Source organism: Eschrichtius robustus, chromosome 10, assembly GCF_028021215.1.
Source record: "Eschrichtius robustus isolate mEscRob2 chromosome 10, mEscRob2.pri, whole genome shotgun sequence".
Lineage (NCBI taxonomy): Eukaryota > Metazoa > Chordata > Mammalia > Artiodactyla > Eschrichtiidae > Eschrichtius > Eschrichtius robustus.
The window spans coordinates 5,399,873-5,423,412 of NC_090833.1; the positions used below are offsets into that span (position 1 = coordinate 5,399,873).

General features: G+C 53.9%; 1 protein-coding gene across 3 annotated transcripts; it reads right to left on the minus strand.

Annotated features, from left to right (window-relative positions):
• Positions 1-250: 250 nt before the first annotated feature.
• AIF1L (allograft inflammatory factor 1 like) lies at positions 251-22,941 on the minus strand. Of its 3 annotated transcripts, XM_068552663.1 has the most exons (6): positions 22,800-22,941; positions 22,547-22,608; positions 11,293-11,359; positions 8,706-8,747; positions 6,242-6,404; positions 251-3,052 (listed from the first exon to the last, which is right to left on the minus strand). In XM_068552663.1, exons 1-6 carry the CDS (start codon positions 22,828-22,830, stop codon positions 2,965-2,967), a joined length of 453 nt encoding a protein of 150 aa, XP_068408764.1. In that variant the 5' UTR covers positions 22,831-22,941; the 3' UTR covers positions 251-2,964. The 3 variants fall into 3 exon arrangements, with proteins under 3 accessions (XP_068408764.1, XP_068408766.1, XP_068408765.1); XM_068552665.1 differs by lacking the exon at positions 22,547-22,608 and having other exon boundaries at positions 22,800-22,933; XM_068552664.1 differs by lacking the exons at positions 22,547-22,608; positions 22,800-22,941 and adding an exon at positions 14,312-14,353.
• Positions 22,942-23,540: the final 599 nt, after the last annotated feature.

The following is a 23,540-nucleotide window of genomic DNA, read 5'->3' on the forward strand; positions in this document are numbered from 1 at the left end:
CCCATGGGTCAGCTCCAGGAGGGGGGGCTGTATTCTGCCACTTACCGTTTGGTTTTCAGCAAACTGCTTATCTGCTCCAAGCCTGCTTCTCATTTATCAAACTACGATTATATAATAGAACCTTACTCATGGGGTTGCTGTGAGGAGTAAAGGCACACAGGACACATTCAGTCGTGTCACTATATCAGCTAGCTCTTCTGAATTTGCTGACCCCGGAACCGCCCCCAAAATACACCAGTCAAGGCGTTGATAAGTTTGTCTGTTTTATTTCCAGTCCAGTACCACACACACTCAACACACACACGCACACACATACCGCATCCACTTGAACTTGCCCGACACACTCCTTCCTTTTGAATGGCAGGGACAGAGCCATACTCGGCAGTCCCCAAGCTGCTGGTTACATTAGTTAGATTTGGTCTTTCAGAAAGAAGACAGTTGAACTTCTAGAAGCTGAGCCCTTAGCCAGAGAAGTAAGAGTCCTAGAGCTAATAGCCACAACCTGAAATACGTGCAGACCACCCCCCCCCCTTTCCAGGGATCACTCTTGAGACCCTCTCCCTCTGGAAGTTGAATTCCAAATGATGAAGGAGCTGGTAGAGTTTCCCAGGACACTCCCCATCCAATGAGAGAACTCTTTCCTGCCCTTTCTAGAAGCTGGGGACACACCCACTTGCTCTCCTCCCTTAAGAAGTTTTCCTGCAGTCTTGTAAAGTGTGTATCCCGCTGAAATAAGCCTGGTTGGTTCTGTCCTCCTGTCTGAGTGAGGTACAGATACACTGACTATGATGGGTAGTCAAGGAAGGCATTACCTTGCTCAAAGGTCTCAGCCTGTCCCAGAAAGGAGAGGCAATGGGAAGGGGTGGAGACAGGCAGTTGCTCACCTAAGGATCTCAGGGGGAAAAAAAAAGGCAGGGGAGGGAGTGGGGGTGAGATTTTACATTTACAGGGTGGAATATTTTGCTGGGGTTTAAACTTCAACTAGGCTATGCATCTGAAGTACCTTCTTAGGCTGAAGATCAGCCTGTCATGGCCAAATAGTCTTGTTCCTGAACTGGTCGAGACCAGTGGATTAACCCAACCTGGCCGTTTCCCCATCCCTTACCTGCTCCACTCCCTCCAGCTGCTGTAAAGTCAGCTCCTTGGGCCCTTGATTACGGGTGAGAGGAGCCACAGGGAGCTCCCACGGGCTCCAGCGCCCCCCATAGCTCTCCGCTTCAGGTTTGCGAAGGCTTCTCCAAGACCCTTGCCCAGTGCTGGGCCCAGTTAGGCCCCCAGGATTGCCATGCAGTCACCTCATATCCTCCTCTTTCCTAACATTCATCGCCTGGGTCTGACTTCCCCACTAGACTCTAAATTCCATGAGTCTGTCCATTTCACTACTGGGTTCTTAGCTCTTGGCCCATAACAGGTGGTTAATAAACATGTTCAATGGATGAGTACATCTAAGTCCTGAGCAGGCAGGGGAAGGGACTCCAGAATACAGGTAGGGTCAAGGCTGGGGTCCCTGCTGATGCTACCTCGGAGGCACTGGGAAGGGTGAATCCTGGCCCAGGGCCTTGCCCAAGGGTTGACCTAAGAGACTGCCCCTCTCTGCCCCTTCCCTTGTTTTCATCACTGACTGAGGCAGCCCAGAGCAGAGATGAGGCATGGGCAGGGCATCTGAACACCTGGGCCCCAGTCCAGATCTTCCATCTCCAGATTAACCCCTGACTTTGGGCAAGGCACTTAATCCCTGTGGGTCACCACAGTTTTCTCACCTGTGAACTGAGAGGCCTGGCCCAGCTAACCTACAGGGTGGATCAGGGCTCTAAAACCCTAGTCCATAATAAAAAACACAGGTGATCCCAATCTAATCCCCAAGCTCAAGGTTTTGAGTGATTTGGAAACAGAATGATGAATTAGAGAGACATGGGACATGGCGCATGTCAGGACAACGTGGGGGGACTTAAAGCTTATAATAGGTTGTAAATAAATACCTGTTGAATGACGGAGTGAGTGAATGAATGAATGAATGGTGTAAGGAAGGTGTGAAGGCAAATAGGGAAGCAGAGTCAGGTTTCAAGCAGATTGGGATCAGAAAGGCAACCTATTTCTCAGCTCCTGGCTTAACAGTGGTGCTGCCTCTCTTTGCCATGAACGTTTAAGTCCTCATCCTCCTATCCTGTTGCCCTCAACATCCTCCCTAAAAGGTGGGACTAGACTGAGCTGAATCCCCTCCCCCAAGGCCCCTGGATCCCCTCTGCCTCTGAAGCCCAGCAAGGGTCAGGGGGAGCTGCACCCTTCCTCTGAGCTGCCTGTAAAGGTGTGGCCAGGGGGCAAGGCTAGAGGATTCCTCTGGAACCTTCTTGAAGGGCTCAAATTCCCAAGTCCCTCTCCTTCTCTCCTTCTGTCACCTCACTAAGGATAAGACGAAGTGTGGACTGAGAGGGGACCAGCTGAGGAGGTGGGACATTGCGTGGCCACATCCTGGCCCACCCAAGAGCACTGGAACCACAGAGCTGTCCGAGGATACCCTAATGAGGCCCTGAAGCCTTATTCCGACTCCAGGGTCTTCTGAAAGGGGCTGAGGGCCTCACCAGGGCCAGGCCAGGGTACCAGGACTTAGCTCAAGTGACCTGGAAGGACGAACAGTACCACCTTCAAGTGCGGGAATCACAGGCTTCTGGTCTCCCTGTCCTGGCCCTGCCCCCTCTGGTTTTTGGTTTAATGTCAGCCCTTCTGCACAGGGAGGGGAGACGCAGGGAAAAAGAGAAGGAGGAGATCTGGACTCCCCAACCCAGAGCCCCTTTAAGGCAGATAACTTGTGCTATACAAAGAGATCACTGACTCTGCTGATGACAAAACAAACGCACAACGACCAAACAGAACAAACAAGACACATCGCAATGAGTCAAGAAGGGCAGTGAGATCAGGAGGGAGGAATAGGAGTGGGGAGGGCGGGGAAGGTCCAGGCGGGGGTCCTCAGGGCAGGCTGGCAATGTCTCTCTCTGGAGGGGGGCCAACTGGCTTGGGGCTGCTCTCGTTGGCTTTTCCTTCAAACATCATGACTCTGGTTCAGGAACGGAGAAAAAAAAGAAAACACAAAACAGGATTAGGACTCCTTTCCTTGTCCAGGGAAAGATCATCCCAGCCCTCACGTCTGCAGGGTCCTCCACAGAATGCCCTTGCATCCACTCTCCAGCGAGACTTTCCCAGAAGCCCATGCGGCAACTCCACAGAGGGGGCTGCTAGTCCCATTGTACAGAGGAGAAAACGGAGACACAAAGGGGCAATGAGACTCATCAGAGTCACACAGGCAGCCCGAGGCAGGACGACACTCACTCGAGACCTCAGACTTCTAGGTCATGCGCCTTCCCCTGAGCACACTGCCTGGAGGAAGCAGAGCTCGGCTGGGCCATGGCTCTGCTCAAAACCCCTTCAGATCTTCAAAAACCTCCCACTACTCTGACAGTAAAATCTGGGCAGCAGAAGAGGATGGGGGTTCAAAGTATAGCCTCTGGAGGGAAACTGCCTGGATTTGAATCCCAGCCCTACTCCTTCCCAGCTGGTGAGTCCTGCAAGACACTCAACCCCACCGATGCTCAATGTTTCCAACTGAAAGTGAGGATGCCAAAAGCGCTTGCATCCTGGAGCTGTTGCAAGTGACAGTGCCCTTCTCCCTCTGTACTCCCTCCCTGGGTGTGCTCCTTCAGTCCCCGGCTTTAAATCCCATCCAAAGTGTGATAGTCGGGCTTCCCTGGTGGCGCAGGGGTTAAGAACCTGCCTGCTAATGCAGGGGACACGGGTTCGAGCCCTGGTCCGGGAAGATCCCACATGCCGCGGAGCAGCTAAGCCCGTGCGCCACAACGACTGAGGCTGCGCTCTAGAGCCCGCGAGCCACAACTACTGAGCCCACGTGCCACAACTACTGAAGCCCACACGCCTAGAACCTGTGCTCTGAAACAAGAGAAGCCACCGCAATGAGAAGCCCGCGCACCGCAACGAAGAGTAGCCCCCGCTCACCGCAGCTAGAGAAAGCCCACGTGCGGCAACGAAGACCCAACGCAGCCAATAAATAAATTAATTTAAAAATAAAATTAAAAAACAACAACAATCAAGTGTGATAGTGCACAACGGCTTACCTCTGAGCTCCAGATCTGCACAGCCAGCTCCCTCCTCAACCTCTCCCCTTGCGTGTCTAGGGGCTCTTCCAATTCAATACATCAAAACTGAGCTCAATTCCCACCTTCCCCCCCTGCTCTTTTCTCAAAGCAAACAGCACCATCACTCAGTTAACTCAGACCCCAGACCTTACAACCATCAGACTCCTTGTTTTCCTTTAAACCTGGAAACAACCCTTCTAGCTCTACCTCCAAAATCACTCCCAACTCTGACAGCCCCGCCTCCACTACAGCCTCTCCAGGCGGAGAGACTCATTTCTGACGTGCACAAGTGCACGAGCCTCCTACCGGCCTGCCTGCTGCCACTCTTGTCCCCACTGCAGTCGGAGGGGGCCTTTTAAAAGTCAGCTCCTAGCTTAGAGTACTCCAATGGCATCCCTCCGCGGTAGTTCAAAATGCTAAATCAACCGTGGCCTACAAAGCCCCACATCACCTGGCCCTTGCCCATCTCTGCAGACTCATCCTTCACTCACTGCACTCCAGGCACACTGGCCTCTGTGCTATTCCTTGAGCATAAAAGCACAGTTCTGCCACAGGGCCTCTGCACTTGCCGCTTCCTCTGCCTGGAATGCTTTCCCCTAGATATTCATTCACGTGGCTCATTTCTTCACATCTCCCTTGCGCAGAAGGTCAAATGTCACCTTCTCAATTAGATCCACTCTGCCCACTATCCCGCCCCTCTCTATTCCTCTTGCCCACTTTATTTTTCTTTGTATTGCACTATTGCAATCTGGTGTTTTGGTCTTTTGTTTGTTTTTGTCTGTCTCTCTCCATTAGAATGTAAGCAATTCATGTGTCCCCAGCACCGAGCGTAATTCCTGGCGCATAGGTAGTGCTTAATAAATATTTGCTGAATGAATGAATGATAAATCTAAGGAGTCAACATGCGGACTAGATGTATCAAATTGGAAGTGCCCAATACATAGTAAATGTCCACTGAATCTTAGGTGTGGTTTTTAATAGCATCACCACTCTTATTGCTACCACCTGGCCTCTCGGGTGCAGCATGATCTGACCTGGATGGTTTTCCCACCACACCTCCTGCCCATCCCTCCCTACAATAAACACTCCGACCAGACCAGCCTGAACCGTGGGCTTACCAGCAGGTCACCCCGCTTCCCCCTTTGTAAAATGAGACAGGTATATTTTACATTGGTACATTTGAAGAAGTTAATCTTACAGATACACACCACTATATATAAAATAGACAAACAACAAGGATTTACTGTGTAGCACAGGGAACTACATTCAGTATCTTGTAATAAGCTATAATGGAAAAGAATCTGAAAAAAACATGCATATGTATAACTGAATCACTTTGCTGTACACCTGAAACTAACACAATATCGTAAATCAACTATACTTCAATTTTTTTAAGAAAAAGTTAATCTTATCGCATAAAAGCCAAGTGAGTGTCCTTTACAGCTTGAACACATACCATGGGACTCTCCAAGGAATTTCTCTGCTGCTCTGCAGTGGGGAAGTACCCGCAAAGTGTGATTTTGGCCACCATACACTAGGTGTTTGCCATCAGCCAGGTACTGGGCTAGACTCTTCATATGTATTATCTCATGAACCCTCAGGACAACACTTCATGCAAGATATTTATGACCATCTCTGTCTTATAGGTGAAGGAAAGTAATTTGCCCGAGGTCGTTTCAGTAGCAAGAAACAGCATCAAAGTTTGAACGATACCTCCCTTTAGAGCCGGTTTTTGACTCTGTTATGCTCACAACAACCCCATGGGGTGGTGGAGTCACCCTGCAAACAAGGAAGCTGAGGCTCAGAGGTTTCAGCAGTGCATTTATCATCATCGTCACCATCACGGGTCGGCCACTTACCGAGCACTGATTCTACCAGAGGTTCTGCTACAGGCTCATTTTGCCTGCAAGGTACATATTAACGTGACCATTTGACAAATAAGAAAATCACGTTCATTGAAATGAAGCATCTTGCCCAGCAGATCGCATAGTGAATTACCTCCTGGTTAGGGACTGGCTGAGGTGCCCGAGCCAGGAGCCACTCCACACACTATGACTCTGTCTCCAGAGGTCCCAGGAGAGGTGGGAGGTACTCACAGCTTGAGGACCGCCGACCGTTTCCCCAGCATCATGTTCACAAAGTCTCGGTAGGAGATGGTGTCGCTGACCCCGCCCGTCACCTCCGAGATCATCTTCTTCATCTCCAGGTGGGTCTTGGGGACCCCAAGCTTCTCCATCATCCTCTTTAAAGACATCAGGTCTGCCGGAGGAAAAGCAGAGCCGTTAAGTGGAGACAGGGGGCCAGGCTGAGTGGGGAAGCTCCCCTCTGGCACCCCCGTGCCCAGAACAAGCCCGGCAGGAGAGCCCATCCCTGGAGACTGCAGTCAACAGCTTTTCTCCTCCAGGGAGAATGAGCCCATCACATCTTCCCTGCTCTCTGCGGAGGCAGTACGGACCAGTGGTTAGGGACCTGGGCTTCTAAAGTCAGACAGACTTGGGTTGGAACCCAGCTCTGCTATTCTTGGCTGTGGGACCTGGGGCAAACTACTTAACCTCTCTGAGCCCCTACTCCTATCAGTGGTAAAATGGGTTGATGGGATCATCTGGAGTGAGAATGCACCAGGAGCACCTGGCACACAGCAGGTGCCCAGGAACAAAGCCTCTCTTCTTCATTCTGTCGTTCTCTCTGCTGCTGCCTGAGGTTCAGGTGACCGTGAGCCTGCTGTTCCAGCTACCTGGGAAGTCACGGCCCAGTGAGGTGGGGTCAGGGAGTCGGCCTGACCCAGGCATCAGGAGTTACTTTCCAGGGCGCGGTGGCAGCTTCTCCCCACCTGCCACTCCCACCCTGCGGTCCTGGGCTCCACCTCGCTGGAAGGGAGAGGGTGCCAAGAATATCCCGCAGAGCAGGAAAGCCAACAAAAGAACAAAATTCAAGAAAAACAAGGGAGGCACCAAAGTCACTACACTCTGAGGAGTTGCTGCCTCTGACCTCCTGGCTCCCAAGATCTGAGGCAATTTCCTTCAGATTGTTCCGTGAACAATGGGTCAGGTCAGCAAAGGACAGCGGGAGTGCGGGTGGGGCAGGGGGCCAATCTTAGGGTCAGGGGAGTAGTGGGCCAGCTCACCGGAGAGGCAGGGCCGGCATGACTGGTGCCAGACCCTCAGGTGCCAGGATGTCCAGGACATTTCAAAGAAAGCTGGGCAATGTTCTACAGGAAGAAGTGAAAGGTCTCCTACACGCTGCTGGCCAGACTCTAAATTGGCAAGACCTTTCTGGAAGGCAATTTGGCAAGATGCTTCAAAAGCCTTTGACCCAGAAGGTCGAATTCCTGAGATTTACTCTAAAGAATTAATCAGCAATGTGGACAATGATTGATGTACAAAGACGTTCTTCACAGGATTATCGATGAGTTAAAACCAGACATCACTGAAATGGGTGATACTAAGGCATTGGCTGAATAAATTATAGTCTGTCCCCAAATGGAATATCATGCAGCCATTAATTATATTTTTTTAAAAGAAGAATTATATGTCAAAATACTAACAATATATTGTAAAAAATTTTTAAAGGAGGTTCTAAAATGGTATCGAACAGTGTTTGTGATTAGAACAAAGAATGGAAGGATATAAACCAAAATCTTTATCACAGTTATTTCTGGGAGGTGGGATTGTGGTGATGTATTTTTGTCTTTGTGCTTTGCTGTGATTTCCAAAACGTTTTATGATGACGATGTATTCATTTGATAACCCCCTCCCTTTTTTTTTTTTAAGAAAAAAAGAGATAAAAATATTCAAAAAGGAGAAAAATGTGAGAAGACAGAGGAGGCAGAGAAATGCTGGAGGGAGAACCCACTCGGAAACCACAGGCTGGGATCTGGGCCCTGGCTGGCACTTAATGACCACATGCCCCAAGCAAGTCCTTTCACCTTTCTGAGCCTCGGTTTCCTCATCTGTACAATGGGAACAATTAAACTGGCCTTGCCTGTGTCATAACACAACTGGTGAAGGTCGAGGTATGGTCATGAACATAAGTGCCATGGAAAAGGTGTTTGTCACCCCTAGCGCCTGGACGGCAGGACACGATAAAGGTCTGCTGGAAGAGAGGACCAATGTCCATGGAAGCCCCTTGTCAACTGCAGGACAGTGTTCAAATGGAAGGACAGGCTTGGGGACAAAGGAAATGCCAGCCCCCTGGGCCAGGGCGGCAACAGCCTGAGCATCTCCAGCCCTGGGCTGGGTGGCACCTCTATCCTGAGTCCCGGGAGCACCTGGGGTGGGAGGCTGGGGTGTGGGCAGGGAGCTGGGGTCGGGGGGAGGGAAGCAGTGGGGAGAGGAGTTTGGGGGGCAGGGGATCCAGGGTGAAAGGCAGACAAGTTCAAGGCCAGCTTGGCTCGCCTGGCCCATCGGGGAAGCTTCAGTCGGTGCTTGTCACCCTCAAAATAGAGCCCCAGGCCGCTCAGCCATGCAGGTGAGTCAGTGGGACTCTCTGGACGCCCACACCCCCTACCCACAGAGCACCCTCCCCCACCCCACCCCCCGGCTCACCCAAGGCCTCACTCACCAATCTCGCCCTCATTGTTCAGGTCAAACTCCATGTACTTCTCTGGAAATCACAGAGCAAAAACTGGCATTAACTGGGAAGCAGGGTTGCCCCCTGCAGGGTCCCAGTGACTCCCTTGAGGGCAGTTGGCTGGGTCCCCAGGGTGCCCACACCATCCTCCTCACCCCACGTCGGGGTCTTGACACAAGTTCCGTCATTCCTCTGGGGATAAACCATTGTCTCTGGGAAAAGGGCTTGCCCACCTGCATCACTTGCTCACAGGCACCATGGAGAAAGGTGCCCAGGGGCCACTCTGACCCTGTACCAAGAAGGGCAGCAGCTTCCTCCCAGGTCCCCAGTGTGGGCTGGCTGCGTCCGAATCGGCTGTAAAGTGACTGGAATAAATTCCCAGCCCTGGAGATGCAGATTCGCAGGATTTGGGAAGCAGATTTGGGAGGCAGAAATTGGTGTGTTTTCAGAGTATCTCAGGTGATTCAGATGGGCAGCTGGGTGTGAGAATCCCCAATTTAAGAAGTCCCTGTAGTTCTGCACTTTTGGTGGGGAGGTCATGGCTACCACTGCGAATCTGATGCTCTCTCTGGAGAAATGCCCGCGGACCTGCCCTTGACTACAAAGTGGCACATACAGTGCCCGGGGCGCAGAGAACCTCCCTGCAAACCTCACCTACAGACTTTGACTTAAACCTCCCTGATCAAGGGGTCAGAGCAACGAGCTTGGTGTCTCCTGACAAGGCAGTGGGTGCAAACAAGTCGTGTGGCCTTGGGTAGCCACAGGGTCTATTCCGCACCAGCAGCCAGCACGAGAAAGCCAAGGTGCTCCCAGTGACCCTTGAGCCCAGGCTTGCCACCCCTCTGCCTGGTATGTTCCTCCCAGGCATTCTCAGGGCCCCTCCTCATGCCTTCAGGGCCGCCCAGCCTTCTTAACTGGGCACTGTCAGTCGCCCCCGCAAAGCACCTGCTACCATCTGACACACTTTCTACTTCCTTGCTCTCTCTTCACCACCCCTCCCCCACTAGGACACGGGCTCCTTTGGCCAGGGGCCGTCTTGTGTGTTCTCCGTTGTGTACCCAGGCCCCAAATGGCCTGGTGCCTAGTAAGGCTCATTTGGAGATCAAATGAGTGAATGATTTGAAACCTCCATAGTCCCTTTGCTTCCAAGGTAACCTCCTGTGGTCCCAGGATGGACCCTTATCCTACAGCACAATGAGGACGAGGAGAATGGTCGTTAGACCCCTGGGACCTCTGTCCCTCCTCTCAGAGTCACCTCTGAAGAGTGACCCTATTGGTATCCAGAGAGAAGGGAATGGACTGGCTGCTCCTCCTTTGCACTGGGAGGGGGAGGGGCAGAGGGATGGGGGAGGGCAACCAGGCGGGGGGGGGGGGGCGTGTCTTTGTTCTAGTTCTTTTTTCTTTTCTTCTCTTCTCTTATTCTTTCTTTCCCTTTCTTTCTTTTTCTAGTTCTTTTCTTTCCTTCCGTCTTTCTTTCCCTCTCTTTCTCTTTCTCTCTCTCTTTCTTTCTTTCTCTTCCTTCCTTCCTCCCTCCCTCCCTCTCTTCTCCCTTCCTTCCTTCCTATGTAAAAAGCACCATTGTGTAACGGTCACAAGCAGGGGCTTTGGAGTGAGACCAATATGGGTACAAGCCCCAGCTCTGCCATAGGTTAGCTGTGTGACCCCAGGCAAATGACCCCACCTCTCTGAGCCTGAGTTTCTTCCTCTGTAAACTAAAGCTCGCACCATCTCCCTCCTGGCTGGATTGGGATGAGGCAGGAAGATCGCAACCCTGAACACAAGGTCAGCGCTCAACAGATGCTTAGCCATTGGTGTCCTGCCTAAGGATGGCTACGTGATACGCGGTCTGAGGAGCACCGGCAGGTTCCTTGCCCGGGAGCAGGGAGGACGTCCACGCTGCCAAGGCTCTGGGGCGGCAGGGGGGACGCAGCCTGGAGGATGTGGGATGTGGTCCCCCAGCGCGCCCAGGGCTCCCGCAGCGCCAGTGCATCTCTCGGACAGGAAAGGTGGGTCTGTCCCACTCCTTATGTGCACAGCTCCTCTCCTTTCGAGCCGCTGGCTGAGAACCAAGCGCCAGGGCCCGGAACAGAAGGACCTTTATGCCGCCCCCTCCCCGCGCGGACTCCCGGGCCCTGTTTTCTTTTCATCCTGTGCTGCCGAGATTCAATGGGCAGAAACTCTGCCCCCTGCCCCACTGTGGTGACACAAACGTCCATTCTCTGCAGGGGCTCCCAAGATGCTCCACCGCGCAGGGGGAGAGACAAGGGCTGCTACAAAGAGCTGATTGTGCGCTGGGGCCCCGGGAGCGAGCAGGGCCTGGGCAGGGGCGGGCAGGAGCCAACCTGAGCCCTGCTGGGCAGCAGAAGGGAGGGAAGGGCAGGGCAGGCCGGGGCCCGCAGGCGAGGGGTGAGGGGGCTGTGCCCCCGGGCTGGGCACCCCGTCTCACAGCCCCCCTCGGGAAGAGGGGTATTGTGGATGCAACACGGGTGCAGCCTGGCCCTGTGGGTGAGGATTTGTATAAGGGGTGGAGGGGCCCACCCAGCTCTCCTGGGGGGGTGGGCAGCCAGCCCCAGCTCACCTTTAAAGGCTGCAAGTTTTTCCGGCAGGTTCTCTTCATCACTGTACTTCTGGTCACAGAGGAACTCCTACAGAGGAGAGAGGACATCACTGAGCAAGGGGTCAGCAGGCAGAACTCACCAACACACAGGCCCACTGCCCGTTGCCTCCTCTCCCGCCAGCTGGCTGGGCTTGGCTGTGCAGGGCAGTGTTAGCCCTGGCCTCCTGTCAACCCCCAGAGGCAGATCGGTACAATCCACCCCGTGGGTAGGAAGTTTGCTCAGCAGCTGGGGGTGGGGCCCAGAGGTTCCGCTGTAGAAGACTAAACACCTTCAGTCAACCTCTGAATTACGGGTGCAGGGACCTGGGCTTCCCCCTAGGGCACCCCGGCTCCAAGATCCATGAAGCCATGAGCAACCAAAGACAAGTGACTTGGCTCTGGCATTAACTTCTTAGGTATGTGACCCTGAGCAAACTGATCCCTCTTTGAATCTCTATTGCTTTATCTGCCAAATGGGTATAACTATCATAGCTTCTTCTTGCATGAGAATCCAAGGAGAGTGTATATATGAATCTTAGCAGCTCAATAAACAGCAAATGCTATATTATTATTATTAGTCTCTCTCTAGTCAGAAACTAACTGTCCATTGCTTGAGAGGTCACTTACCCTCTCACCTGTGTCCTCACCTGTAAAACAGGGCCCACCTTCCCCTCAGATGCTTGGAGAGACTCAAATGAGTCTTTTCAGAACCAGATGGAGCTGGGAGGAGATGGGAAGGGACTAAAAACAGCGCCCAGAATGAAGCACTTACCCACATGGTCGCTCCGGATCTCCCAGTGGGCCCAAGAGGTAGCAACCATTATTACTCCCATTTTACAGATGAGGAAACTGAGGCTCACAGAGCCAGAACTTCAAGTCAGCTCTGTCTGACTTTAGAGCCTGCATCTATCTTTATCCCTGACAATTAAAGATGGGCAGTGAGCAGGTATTCATCCGGCTTTAAAACAAAAAACTGACAATTAGCCCTTGCTAGGCTGGGCGCAGTGGCCAGGTATCTTACTTGCCTTGTTGCTAATCTTTAAGCATCCCTAGAACCTGCATTCAGATGAGGAAACAGAGGGTGTATTCCCATCCTGGCACCAGAGTCCACAAATCCCCTCTACTTCTCTGGACCTTGCTTTCCTCATGGAGTCAACTGGACACGGCTGTGACTCCTTCATTCCTTCAACAGTTTTTGAGGGACCACAGTATACACTGCTCTGTACTAGGCATCCAGGGAGTGGGTGAGACCAAGGTGAATAAGACAAGGTCCTTATCCTAAAGGATAACTTTAGGATAAATTTAAATTTTATCCTAAAATTACAGGAAGTCTCTGTTTAAAATTATGTTAGGGACTTCCCTGGCGGTCCAGTGGTTAAGGCTGCACACTTCCTCTGCAGGGGACATGGGTTCGTTCCCTGGTCAGGGAACTAAGATCCTGCATGCCACGTGGCACGGCCAAAAAAAATAAATAAATAAAATAAAATAAAACAAAACAAAATGATGTTAAATGTTATCTAGGTCTAACTAACACACAGTTTGAAGGCCCCTTCTGCCCCTCCCTAATCCAATTTATTTTCCTTCCCAGAGGTAATCATTATGCTGAACTTGGGGTTTCTACCATTCTCTTGAATGTTTTTCCTATTATGACTAGGCCAACTACTATTGTAAAAAGACATCTTATAAGTTAATTTTGAGGGGTTTAAAAAAATTCTAATTCTAAATTTTGGAACATTCCATACAAATATGTACTTGTAGTTCAATAAATGATCTCTTAAATGAAAAAAAATTCATCTGGGTCAATCACTCAATATGTTTCTAAATTCCTGCCGTCATTTCCCACTAAATGATGACCAAGTCTGTACTTACATATCTCCTAGGACAGGGAACTCACTACCTCTCCAGTCACTGTAAATGGAATGTAGAATGGGAGAATGACAAGAACCTAAGTGAGGATAAAGCCCTCTGGGTTTGGATCCTCAGCCTCCTCCTTACTAGCTGTCAAATGGGCTCACGGGTACCCACCTCCTCAGGCACCTACCCCTCAATCGAGACAACCCGCTGCGGGCAGTTAGCACGTGGCTCGAGCGTCCGTGCTCAGTAAACAATAGGTACAATTCCATGTCGGGTAGAATCTGATCCCTTCCAGGGTTCAAGTTCCTCCACACTAACTCAGCACCCTTTGACTGAGTAGAAGGAACCCCTCGCCAATGTGGCTTCCCTCGCTGGGTCAGGGGGCCTCTGATAGCCCCCTTGCTTTTGGCAGGCACTATGTTATCCCATTCAATCCTCACAGCCACTGTTACTTGATTTTACAGGTGAGAACAGGAGGACCAGAGAGCTAATAACATGTCCAGGGTCCCCAGGCCCTGGGGAAGCTCAGGGTTGGTTTGGAACCTGTGTCCATCAGACTCCAGGGCACATGCCTCCAGCAGTTGAGCAAGTGGAGGGCAGCTCCAGGGCCCATGGGGTCCAGCTGGCTTGGCCACAGCCTCACTCAGAGCCTCATTACCGTGTGCCATGCACAGCCCTGCCTGCACTTAGCTCCACGGAGCTGGAACCTTCCCCTGCAGCCTGGGAGGCTGCCCTCCTGTCGGCTGGCTCTGTCTGTCCTTCCCTTCCTCTTGGCTTCCTCTCACAGGTCTTCTCCACTGAGGCCCCCACCCCCATTCTCTGACCAAAAGTAGGACAATTAACTCTTGTCTGTGACCCTGAGCAACCCAGGCACCTCCTGGGGTCACAGATCCCATATCTGTCCAACGGAGGTACAAATTGGCCAATGGTTCCCAGACTCTGGGGTAAAGCAGAAAGAAACATTTCCAAAAAAAGGTAGGGGAAGGTGCTAATATTGGGCTTCCAAGATTTTATTTTGCCAAGTAAAGACTTTAAATAATGACCATGGACTGTTGCCACGAGTTCAGGAAAGGATATTTCGTAAAAGTAGGAACTTCACAATCTCTGAATTTTTAAGTGGAACCCATTTAGCCTACGTTCAACTCACCACATTGTCCCTATGTTCTCTTCACTTCACCACATTAGGAACTGGAAAGCCTTCCTGGGGAGGCACAAGAACACAGGTAAGGCTCAACATCTGGGAACCTCTGGGGAAAGACCTGGGGGGGTCCTCCAAATTCGCAGGCTCTGGTTGACCAGAAATCCCGCACCAGCCTGGAGCCTGTCTGTAATATACACTGATCACCTCTAGGGATCCAGACAGATTGGGTTCGAGGGGTAGGACATGGTCCTGGGTCTTGGAGACAAATCAGACACAGACAAAGACAGACAAGAGCTCAGCCTAAACCGCAGGGTGCTTAATAGCCACACCCCTCCTTGGACCTGACCCCGGGACCATGCTCTCGGCAGCCCCAGGGCTTCCAGGATTATTGTCTTTTCGCTGATGAAGCCGGTTTTCTCCTTAGCACAATCACCATCTAACATGGTATTTCATTTTTGTCCCCAACTCCCCACCCCTCTCCACCAGGGTGGGTGCCTCAGCCACCCTGACCTCCCTTCTACGCCTCTCCCATGCCAGGCGTGCTCCCACCGTGGGACCTTTGCTCCAGCTGTGTCCCCTGCCTGGAACGCACATATCTGCAGGTCACCTCCTTCAAGTCTTTACTCAACTGTCACCATCTCAATGAGGCCAGCCCCATCCACTCTGCCCACTGGAGTCCCCTCCTCCACTTCCAATCCACCTTAAGATAACACCTTTTATTCCATGACGAGTCATCTCCTAACACAATTTACAGTGTAATTGCTTATTAAGGGTGTTGTCCATTATCTGTCTCCCCCTGCTGGGTTCTACATAGTAGGTGCTCAATAAATATTTGCAGGGAGGGTCAATGAATTGAGACTCAGAAAGGATGAACAACTTGCTCATCAACGCAGCACAGCTCACAGGCGGCTGAGCTGGGATTAAGCTCCACGGCAGAGGCTGCTTGGGTTCCCTCCCTGCAGAGAGCTGGGGAGTAGAAGTGACCCAAGAAAGTGGGTGTTGGAAGGATGCTGAGAGGAGGCAGGTCCTTGGTCACAGGACACATCCAGGAGGATGTGTTTACTGTCTCTGCCCCACGGATGCCTAGCACCCGGCAGTGCACCCAGCGTACAGTAGGTGCTCAATAAACATTACTGAATGAATGGAGAAGACTGCCGTTCAGCCCAGAATGACTTTTCTCCACTCTCAGCCCTGCAATGGAAAGGCAGCTTTGCAAATGCATGCGTATGTGTATGACAGAGGCTGGAGAGGCCTCAGAGATTGGAATCACGTATTTCCTTAGAGCCAACAGTGACAAATGCTTGAGCCACAGAGTGACCGGGGGTGGGAGAAGCAGCTGACCCGTTCACGTGTGGGTCGGCAGCCCTCGCTGACCCAGGGCTTGGGGCAGCTGTGTGGACCAGGGGGCCGGGGAGGCAGGAAGGCGGGTGGCAGGAACAGGAGTTCCACTGGCTGGGTTGCCGGCTCCCACCCCACCTCCGAGCTTTGGATTCCTGGTTCCTGCTCATGCACAGCCCACAGCTTCCTCCCTCCAGGGGTCCTCCCCCCATATCCTAGCTCAGCCTCGGGGCACAGCCATGCCCACTGGGCGGGTACCTTGTACCCACCCCACTCCAGCCTCCAGCCCCGCCCCGCCTTGCCCTAACTCTGGGCCCCCAGGCAGAGGAGATGGAGCTAGAAGTCACTCCAGATGTTTGGAAGAAAAACAAAAACAGAAACAAAAGGAGGGCAAACTGGAGCCAGAATGCCTAGGTCCAAGCATACTTAGTGCTGTGTGAAAATGACTTCACTTACCTGTGCCTCAGTATCCTCATCTGTAGGAAAGATAAAAATATTAACCACACAGGTTTGTCCTGAGAATTACAGTATGTAAGTAAACATATCTCAAGTGCTTAACACAGTGCCTGGCACTTAGTAAACGTTAAATAAATGTTAGCCATTTATTATTATTTTCGGCTAACATCTATATACATTCAGTCCACTTACAACCCACAGCTCATCATCCAGACCATCATCGACTATTAAATAGATTAGGAAGGAAACCCCTCCCCTAACTTAGGCTGGTTATGGTCGCTCTTTCTCCTTTTTGGGTATTCCCATTTGACAGATGGGACAACTGAGGCCCAGAGAGGTTGCTCAACTTACTCAAGATCACAACGTTTTCACAATTCAAGGCCTATCTCCCTTCACCATCCCAGCTCCCTCCCTGCCCCAAACATGGCCTGGCCACAGGTTTCTGGGCAAAGAAAGTCAATACTGGGAGTTAGCTTTCCTCTTGGGCAGCTACAGAAAGATGTTATTCCAGAGGTCAGGGAACCATTTTATAGCCCTCTAGGGGCATGCGGGTGTGTGCAGATGGTTTATTCTAGCCCCATCCCCTCTCTCACTCCAACCCACTGTCCCAAAAGACAAGTTTTTCAGGCTGTAGAAACTGCTGTCAGGGCCTCCAGGTATGAGGGATGCAGGGGTCCCCTGGGCTCTGAGAGTGGCAAGTCTAGAGGCCTCGGTGGCCTGGTCAGTCCCTGGCAAAGAACCAGGAAATGCAAGCAGGGAGGAGCCTGGGGTTGAAAACAGGAAGCTCTGAACCAGGCAGTCACTTCTCAAGCCAGTGTCCACAGGCCAGGCCCAGGGAGGCGGCAGAGCTGTTCCAACATCCACCCAGACACAGAACCCAGAAGGGACTCAGAGCATCCAGCTTGTTCTCTTTGTTCAACAGCTGGGGAAACTGAGGCCCAGAGGGCAAGGTCTTGATTAAACCATCCTTCCTCTAGGCAAGTACAGGGCGTGCAAGGCAGAGGGACGGGGCAGGGAGGTTGACTTGGGTTGCCGGGGTTCAAATCCCAGCTCCAGCACTTACTAGCTCTGTGGCCCTGGGCAACCTGCGTTACCACTCTGGGCCTTAGTTTCCTCATCTGCAAAATGGAATCATAAAGATAGAACCTCCTCACTGGGTTGGTGTAAAGATTAAATGAGCGAACTGCAAAGAAAGAGCCTGGCTCCTAGTATACTTACTAACTGTTAGCAGTTATCATCGTGCGTTTGGATCGCCCAAACTCAAGCCACACCAAGGGACAACTGTGAGCAGGGGAAGGGCAGAGAAGAGACCCACCCACAACTTTCTTTGTCCCCTACTGTGCCACGAAGTCCTCCTGGTGAGTCTTGACCCTCTGGTCATTCCTCCTCAAGGGCAAACTTTGCTTTGTCCTTGGATACCTGGCTGAACTGGCCGTGACTGGCCATCCACGGAGGACAGAGTGCACCCATCTCAGCCCTGAGGGACGGTGCCTGCCGCTGCACGGGCTCACTGCTGCTTCTCTTGGCCATCTACAACCTCCGATGCACATTAGAGACTCCCCCCACCCCCTGAGAGCCCCGTCCAAGTGCTCATGACCAGGAGGGGCTATTTCCCCAACCAGCAGAGGTTGGCAGCCCCTGCTGTGTCCTGGCCTCCAGACCTTTGCCACCTGCCCAACGCCCACCCTGACTTAACTCTCTTTCTGGGCTGGTACCTCTAGCACCTGCTCCTGGATGCTTGCTCCTGGCCCTCCAGGCTTGCCTTTACGAATTAGCCGCAGCAGAATTTTAGGGCTGGCAGATAGCACCATCTTGGAGGCCATCCAAGGGGCTGGTGGCTGAAGCCTTGGGAGAAAACCCCAAGGACAAGCGGCACGATGCCTGGCCGTGCGGCCTGGCTTCTGATGCAGCCCACAGGCTCTTAAAGGGCCAGGGCCAGGCCATAGATGCCCGGCCTGGTGCCTGGCGTGTAGCAGGAGCCTGTAACGTGCACCCACAAGGACAGCAGGCTCACATTCCGCACGGCAGCTCTGGGGCCTCATCCGGACTCTGCGTCCTCGCCAATAGATGGGGCAGCTGGAGAAAAACACCCCCACTGACTACACAAATGAAGCAGACCCTGCAGAAATTCCATCTCCAGCTTCCTGCGACACGGCCACACCGAGGTCAAGACTGGTTGGACCTGTGGGGACACTGAATCCTCAGAGGCTCACGTGGCTCCTTATCACCATCTCCTTTATAATATATTAAGGAAGAACAAGAGAGACGGGTGCCCGGCGATGCCAGCTGAGCACATTCACCTGGGCAGGGTGGCACTGCCAGTACACAGGAAAAGAGACACACCTGTGCAGTGCCTGGGTCAGGTCTCAGAGGTCCCCCGCTGCTGGGGGAGGGGCTGGGGACAAGCCTCACCCCAGGCAGAGATACCCAGCCTGCAGTACCCAGTTCTTTCCAGCACAGGTGCCACGTGGGTTCTGAAATAACCATCAGGCACTGAAATGCTACAGGGAATGCTGAGTGCCCTTCATTCGACCCAGGACGGCTGAGAGGGCAGGACAGTAGCCAGAGATCCTTACCCACATAAGCAAGAGAGGCCTGTGTCCCAGCGAGGCCACAGCCACCTGGTGGACAGGGGCCAGAGCGGGCCAGGGGCAGCGTCTGGAGACAGAATCCCGGCTGTGTCACTTCCTGGCTGGGTGACTTTGGGCGGGTGACTTCACCTGGCTAAGCCTCTGTTTCCTCATCTGTAAAATGGGAGGCTTAGTAATCCTTGTCTCATGGGGATGTTTACAGACTCTTGCTGGGCATCTATCTAATCAAGTGTTCCATTGAGAGGAGTCAGTGAGATGATTTATGTCAAGTGCCAGGCCCGGAGCAAAGGCACCACTCATGCTATTTTGTTAAAGATCCTGGCCTCTGGCCGGTGCAAGCCACAGCTCTCACCATCCTCCAGGCTCCTCCTCCTCCATCCCAAGGCTAAGGGCACTCTGAGGGGCACCCACCCGGCCCCACAGCTTCCCTCTGTCCCTGTAGGAAGCTGGAGGGAATTTGTCCCGTTGCCATGTAAGGCCGGCTCTGGCTGGCCCAGGGTCACCTGCCATGCCATCAGGGCGCGGGGAATGTCAGCTATGTGGGGGAGTAGGAGGCACGCGCTGGTCCGGCCCGCTCCAGTGGTGCAGAGCGCGCGCAGGCACACGCGCGAGCGTGCGCGTGCACACACACACAGCACGGAGGTGGGGTGGGCACACACAGAGGAGCCCCAGTCAAGCTCAGAAATGGAGAGAAGAGGCTGGGTTCAAGTGTGGCTGTTTAAACCCAGGCAATCTACTCAGGCCCTCTGACTCTCGTCTCCTGCAAAATGGGAACAGACACTCGCAGGGCTGGAGTGAGCATCCGACGAGATAATGTCTGAAGCATGCCTGGCACACTGCCTGGCACACGCCAAGCGCTCAGAAAATGAGAGCAAAATCTAGAGCGAAACCCCAAAAAAGTGCATTTTCATACAGTTCCACCAGGACCTTTAGGTCCACCCAAGTCCCCTTCTATTTTGACTCCTGAATCCCTTATAAGAACAATACCCAAGACTGAGCTACCCCGCTGCCCTCTGGAAGCTGGCCCATCCCAGCGGGGAGAAAGGCCCCAGAGGAACTGTTGGCCCAGAGAAGCCTCCCGAGCTCATAGCCAGGCTGGGCTCTGCCCCAGGCAGCAGCCACAGCGGTGCCCAAGCACATACAGTGAGTCATGAAGCCCCACCCATCACGCTTCCTGGCTTCCACGGGACCACTGGGGCAGCTGTTCAGCCCAGCCCCCCAGAAGGCCCCCTCCACTGGGGCAGCAAAGCTGCACCCCAAAGGCAGGCAACCTGGACTGCCAATGCGGTTCCCTCCAGAATCCATCCACCCAAGGGAACTTCCACCATGGCCATGGCCGTGGGTGAAACCGACTCAGACCCTCAAACACAGCGACTCCCCGAAGAGTCTGCAAGGAGCTTCAGTCTGTTCATCTCCTCTGATCGTTGTAGGGGCTTAGAGCAGAGCAGGGGTCTCTGCTCCCATTTCAGGCAGGGGAAGAAGTTAAGGTTCTGCCAGACAAAGGGGTCCGGTCCAGGCTGAGCAGCCAGTCTACCTCAGACCTTGCCCCTGGGTTTCCACTCCCGCACCTTTAAGTCCCAAACAAACCAATGATAGCGATCAAGACAGCAGCCAGCTCTCCTGTGTAGTTTACATAGATTATCTCAGCTGCAAAATCACAACAAACCTACTACCATCATCTCAAGTGGCTTGCCAAGGTCCCAGAGCACCCCCCTCTGCCCATGACTCTGAACTATGGTGGGGCCACCCTGACCTGCTGTGGTGGGAAGCAGCTCAAGCTTCTGGTTTGTTCCTGGAGCCTCCTTCCTCCGGGAGCCCAGAGCCTGGGTCCCAGCAACCTGACAGTAGCCCAGGCTCACACGGTGGATCTCAGAATAGCATCCAGTCAGGGAAAGGTCGCTAGACTGGAAGCTCTGCCACTGGCTTCGGTGTGGCCCTGGCCAGCTGCTTGCCCTCTCTGGGCGTTGGGGTCCCGAGGTGGTTGGACACAGCCCCCTCTTGTTCACCTTCCCCAATCTCAGCGCTGTCCAGACCAGCCCCTGAGAGCCACAGCCCCTCCCCTTCCTGAGCCAAGCCAGTACACCTCCCAAAACAGCCCTGTGGCCTCACCTCCACACCCCACCTAATCCCCCCATCCCCCCAAGGGCAGGGTTGGCATGGAAAGTCCCACACACTCAGCTCCTCTGGTCTGTCCAACTACAATCTCCTCTCCCTCATCTCCAGCTGTCTCTGGCTCGGGGTCCTCTGGCTGTGGGTGGATTCAACTGGCTTGGAACCCAGCCGGCTGAGTGGCCCAGGGGGCTGTATGAGGTCAGGGTTCCAGGCTCCTGTCCAGAGGGCAAAAGCAGCCAAGACCAAGGCTGAGCTGGCTGCAGAGTCAACTGCGGGGGAGCCCAGCAGCCTGGACCCCTGAGAGCCCCAGCCACACGTCCAGGCTCCCTTTCAGCTGTGCTCAAGATGGCACTAAGAGGCCAGATGAGGATGGCAATGAGGAGGCCAGAGTTTACCTGGAGGGACCCTGGGGTCCCCAGAACCCTCCATGGGATTCCTGCGGCCAGTGGAATGAAACCAGGTAGGCTGCCTAGCTCTAGGCAGTCCAAAGAAATCAAGGAGGGAATAAAGACGGCAAGCCCCTGGCGAGAGTTATACTACAACCGTGCTGCAGCCCGTGGACCCACCTCCACATGGATTCCACCAGGACCCTGCTGACCCTCACCAGCTTTCCACTTTGGGACTCTGAGCTGGGTGCCCAGGAGCCCGGGGGAACCTGCAGGGGAAACGTCCAGCCTTGTTTCAGTGGGCATGATTCTGCAACCAGTGAGAAGGAAACCTGGAGACATCCTCCTCAAGAAGTAATCCTAGTACCATCCATGGAGGTCTTCTCTTGTGCCAGATGCTGGACCAATCACATTACATGCCTTCCCTCATGGAGCCCTTATGGTGACCCTGGCTCTGTGATGAGAGGTCCTTGCTGGGGACCACAGAGCTGGTACCTAATGGAGACCAGATCTGAGCCCAGGTCTTGCTGTGCTGCCTTTGAGTTTCGGCCAATCCAGGCAGGCCCTAACAGTTTTCCTTATCTTCTAGAATTTAAATGGTGTTTAAGCAAAGGTCTAAAACGTCCCATTGTGTGCCTGGCAACAGCCGAAAGGATTTCTTTTTAGAAATCCACTAGGATCAGGATGAAAAGCACCAAGTCTCTAAGGCAACCTTTCCTAAAAGCCTGAGCGAGAAGGAGTTGTGTGTGTGTGTGTGTGTGTGTGTGTGTGTGTGTGTTGGGGCGGGGGATGGGGGGGCGGGGGGGAGGCAGGAGGCCAACCTTTTTTGGGTGGAGAGAGCACGGGCCTGTGAATCTGGAGCCCAGGGTTCTAACTGCAGCCTGACCCAGACTTGCTGTGCAATCTAGGTTCAGCCACCTCGCCTCTCTGAGCCTCTCTTCCTTCCCTCGCTGTAAAAGTGGGAATTACTCGAGGCATCAGGGGTCCCTTCCAGCGCCAAGTCCCTGCAGCTGGTCCCAGGCCGGCTACTGGGGAGCCCGGGGCCGGTGGGCCGGGCTGGCATCAGAGCTCCTGGGAGGGCCCTACCTCCCTAGTCTATGAGTAACAACTTGCAACCCAAGACCAGAGGGCGGTGGACGGGGTGGAGGGGGACCTACCTGGAGGCACAGGGAAGGGGCTGGAGGAAAGAAATCGGGGGAAGCCCGGGTGAAGGAGAGGAAGGGGGCTTGATTTTGCGGCAGGCACAGCCGCGCAGACGGAGGTGGGACCCGCGGAGCGCTGGGAGCTTTAGGGCCGACTCGCCAGCTGCCCTCGGAGGCGGCGGGGCTGGAAAAGAGAAGGCGGCGGCGCGCGCTTACCCGGTTGATCTCGGCCAGCCTCCTCTCCTGCCGGGCTTTGAGCAAACCGAACGCTTTCCCTCCTGGAGGAGACAAAGAGGCGGCCGGGGAAGCGGGGGTCTCCCCCGGGCCGCGCGCCCTCGGCCCGCGCCCGCTTCCCGCGCGCGGCAGACCCCACCGACCGCCCCGTGCGCACAGGTGGCGGGCGGGGGACACCGGGTGTGGGCAGGGGCGCGGGACAGCGTGGAGACAGCGTGGGGACAGCGGCGCCTACCTTGGAACCTGTTGCTGAGCGCGACCGACATGGTGAGCACCGGGCTTCCGCCGGCTCGGGGCTTCGCGACCGCGGCGAGGACGAGCAGGAGGGGCGGGCGCCTGGTCCGAGCTCGCGTGGCGTGTGGCGGCGGGACCGCGGGGCGGAGGGATGGCGCGGGCGGCCGGACACTCCCCTCCCTCCCACCCCTCCCGGCCCGCCTCCCCTCTCCTCCCCTCCCCGCCGCCCGGCATCAAAGCGGCTATTATGCTGGACGCCGAGCCCGCCGCCGGCCCCTCTGCTGGAGGACGCGGAAAATGCACGGCGCGGGGGCCGCCCTTGAGCACCTCCCTCTTCGCTCCTGCAGGAACCTCGACCAGTCCCTTCCCGCTCCGGGCCGCGGTTTCCCCTTAAACAGACCGTGGACGACCTTAGTACGCGCTTCGTGGGATGGCTGTAAGGATCAAATGCGGGTCCCAGCTGCCGGGAGCTGTAACGTGCCTTTGGCCTTTTGCGCAGCACGCACTTTTGGAAGGGAGGCCTAGGTTCCCAAACTTTACTCTGAACTCTTGAAAGATGAACAAACTTTTAGTCTGTTGAGAAATTGCATAAGGACAAAGTGCCTCTAGGGTATCAGTGACACTTGAAATCAATTAGAACGAATTACTGTTTCGTTAATAAAACCTTTTTCTTGAGCACTCACCGGGCACCAGGCACTTTGCCAGATCAACCCAGGATGTATGTGTTACATCATTTAATTCT

Coding starts and splice junctions, on each gene's coding strand:
- AIF1L (XM_068552663.1), bottom strand. CDS start 22,830: ATGTCGGTCGCGCTCAGCAACAGGTTCCAAG. Junction 11,360..22,546: donor GGCTGGCCGAGATCAACCGG/GTAAGCGCGCGC, acceptor TCTCCTCTGTAG/GAGTTCCTCTGTGACCAGAA. Junction 8,748..11,292: donor AAAACTTGCAGCCTTTAAAG/GTGAGCTGGGGC, acceptor TGTGATTTCCAG/AGAAGTACATGGAGTTTGAC.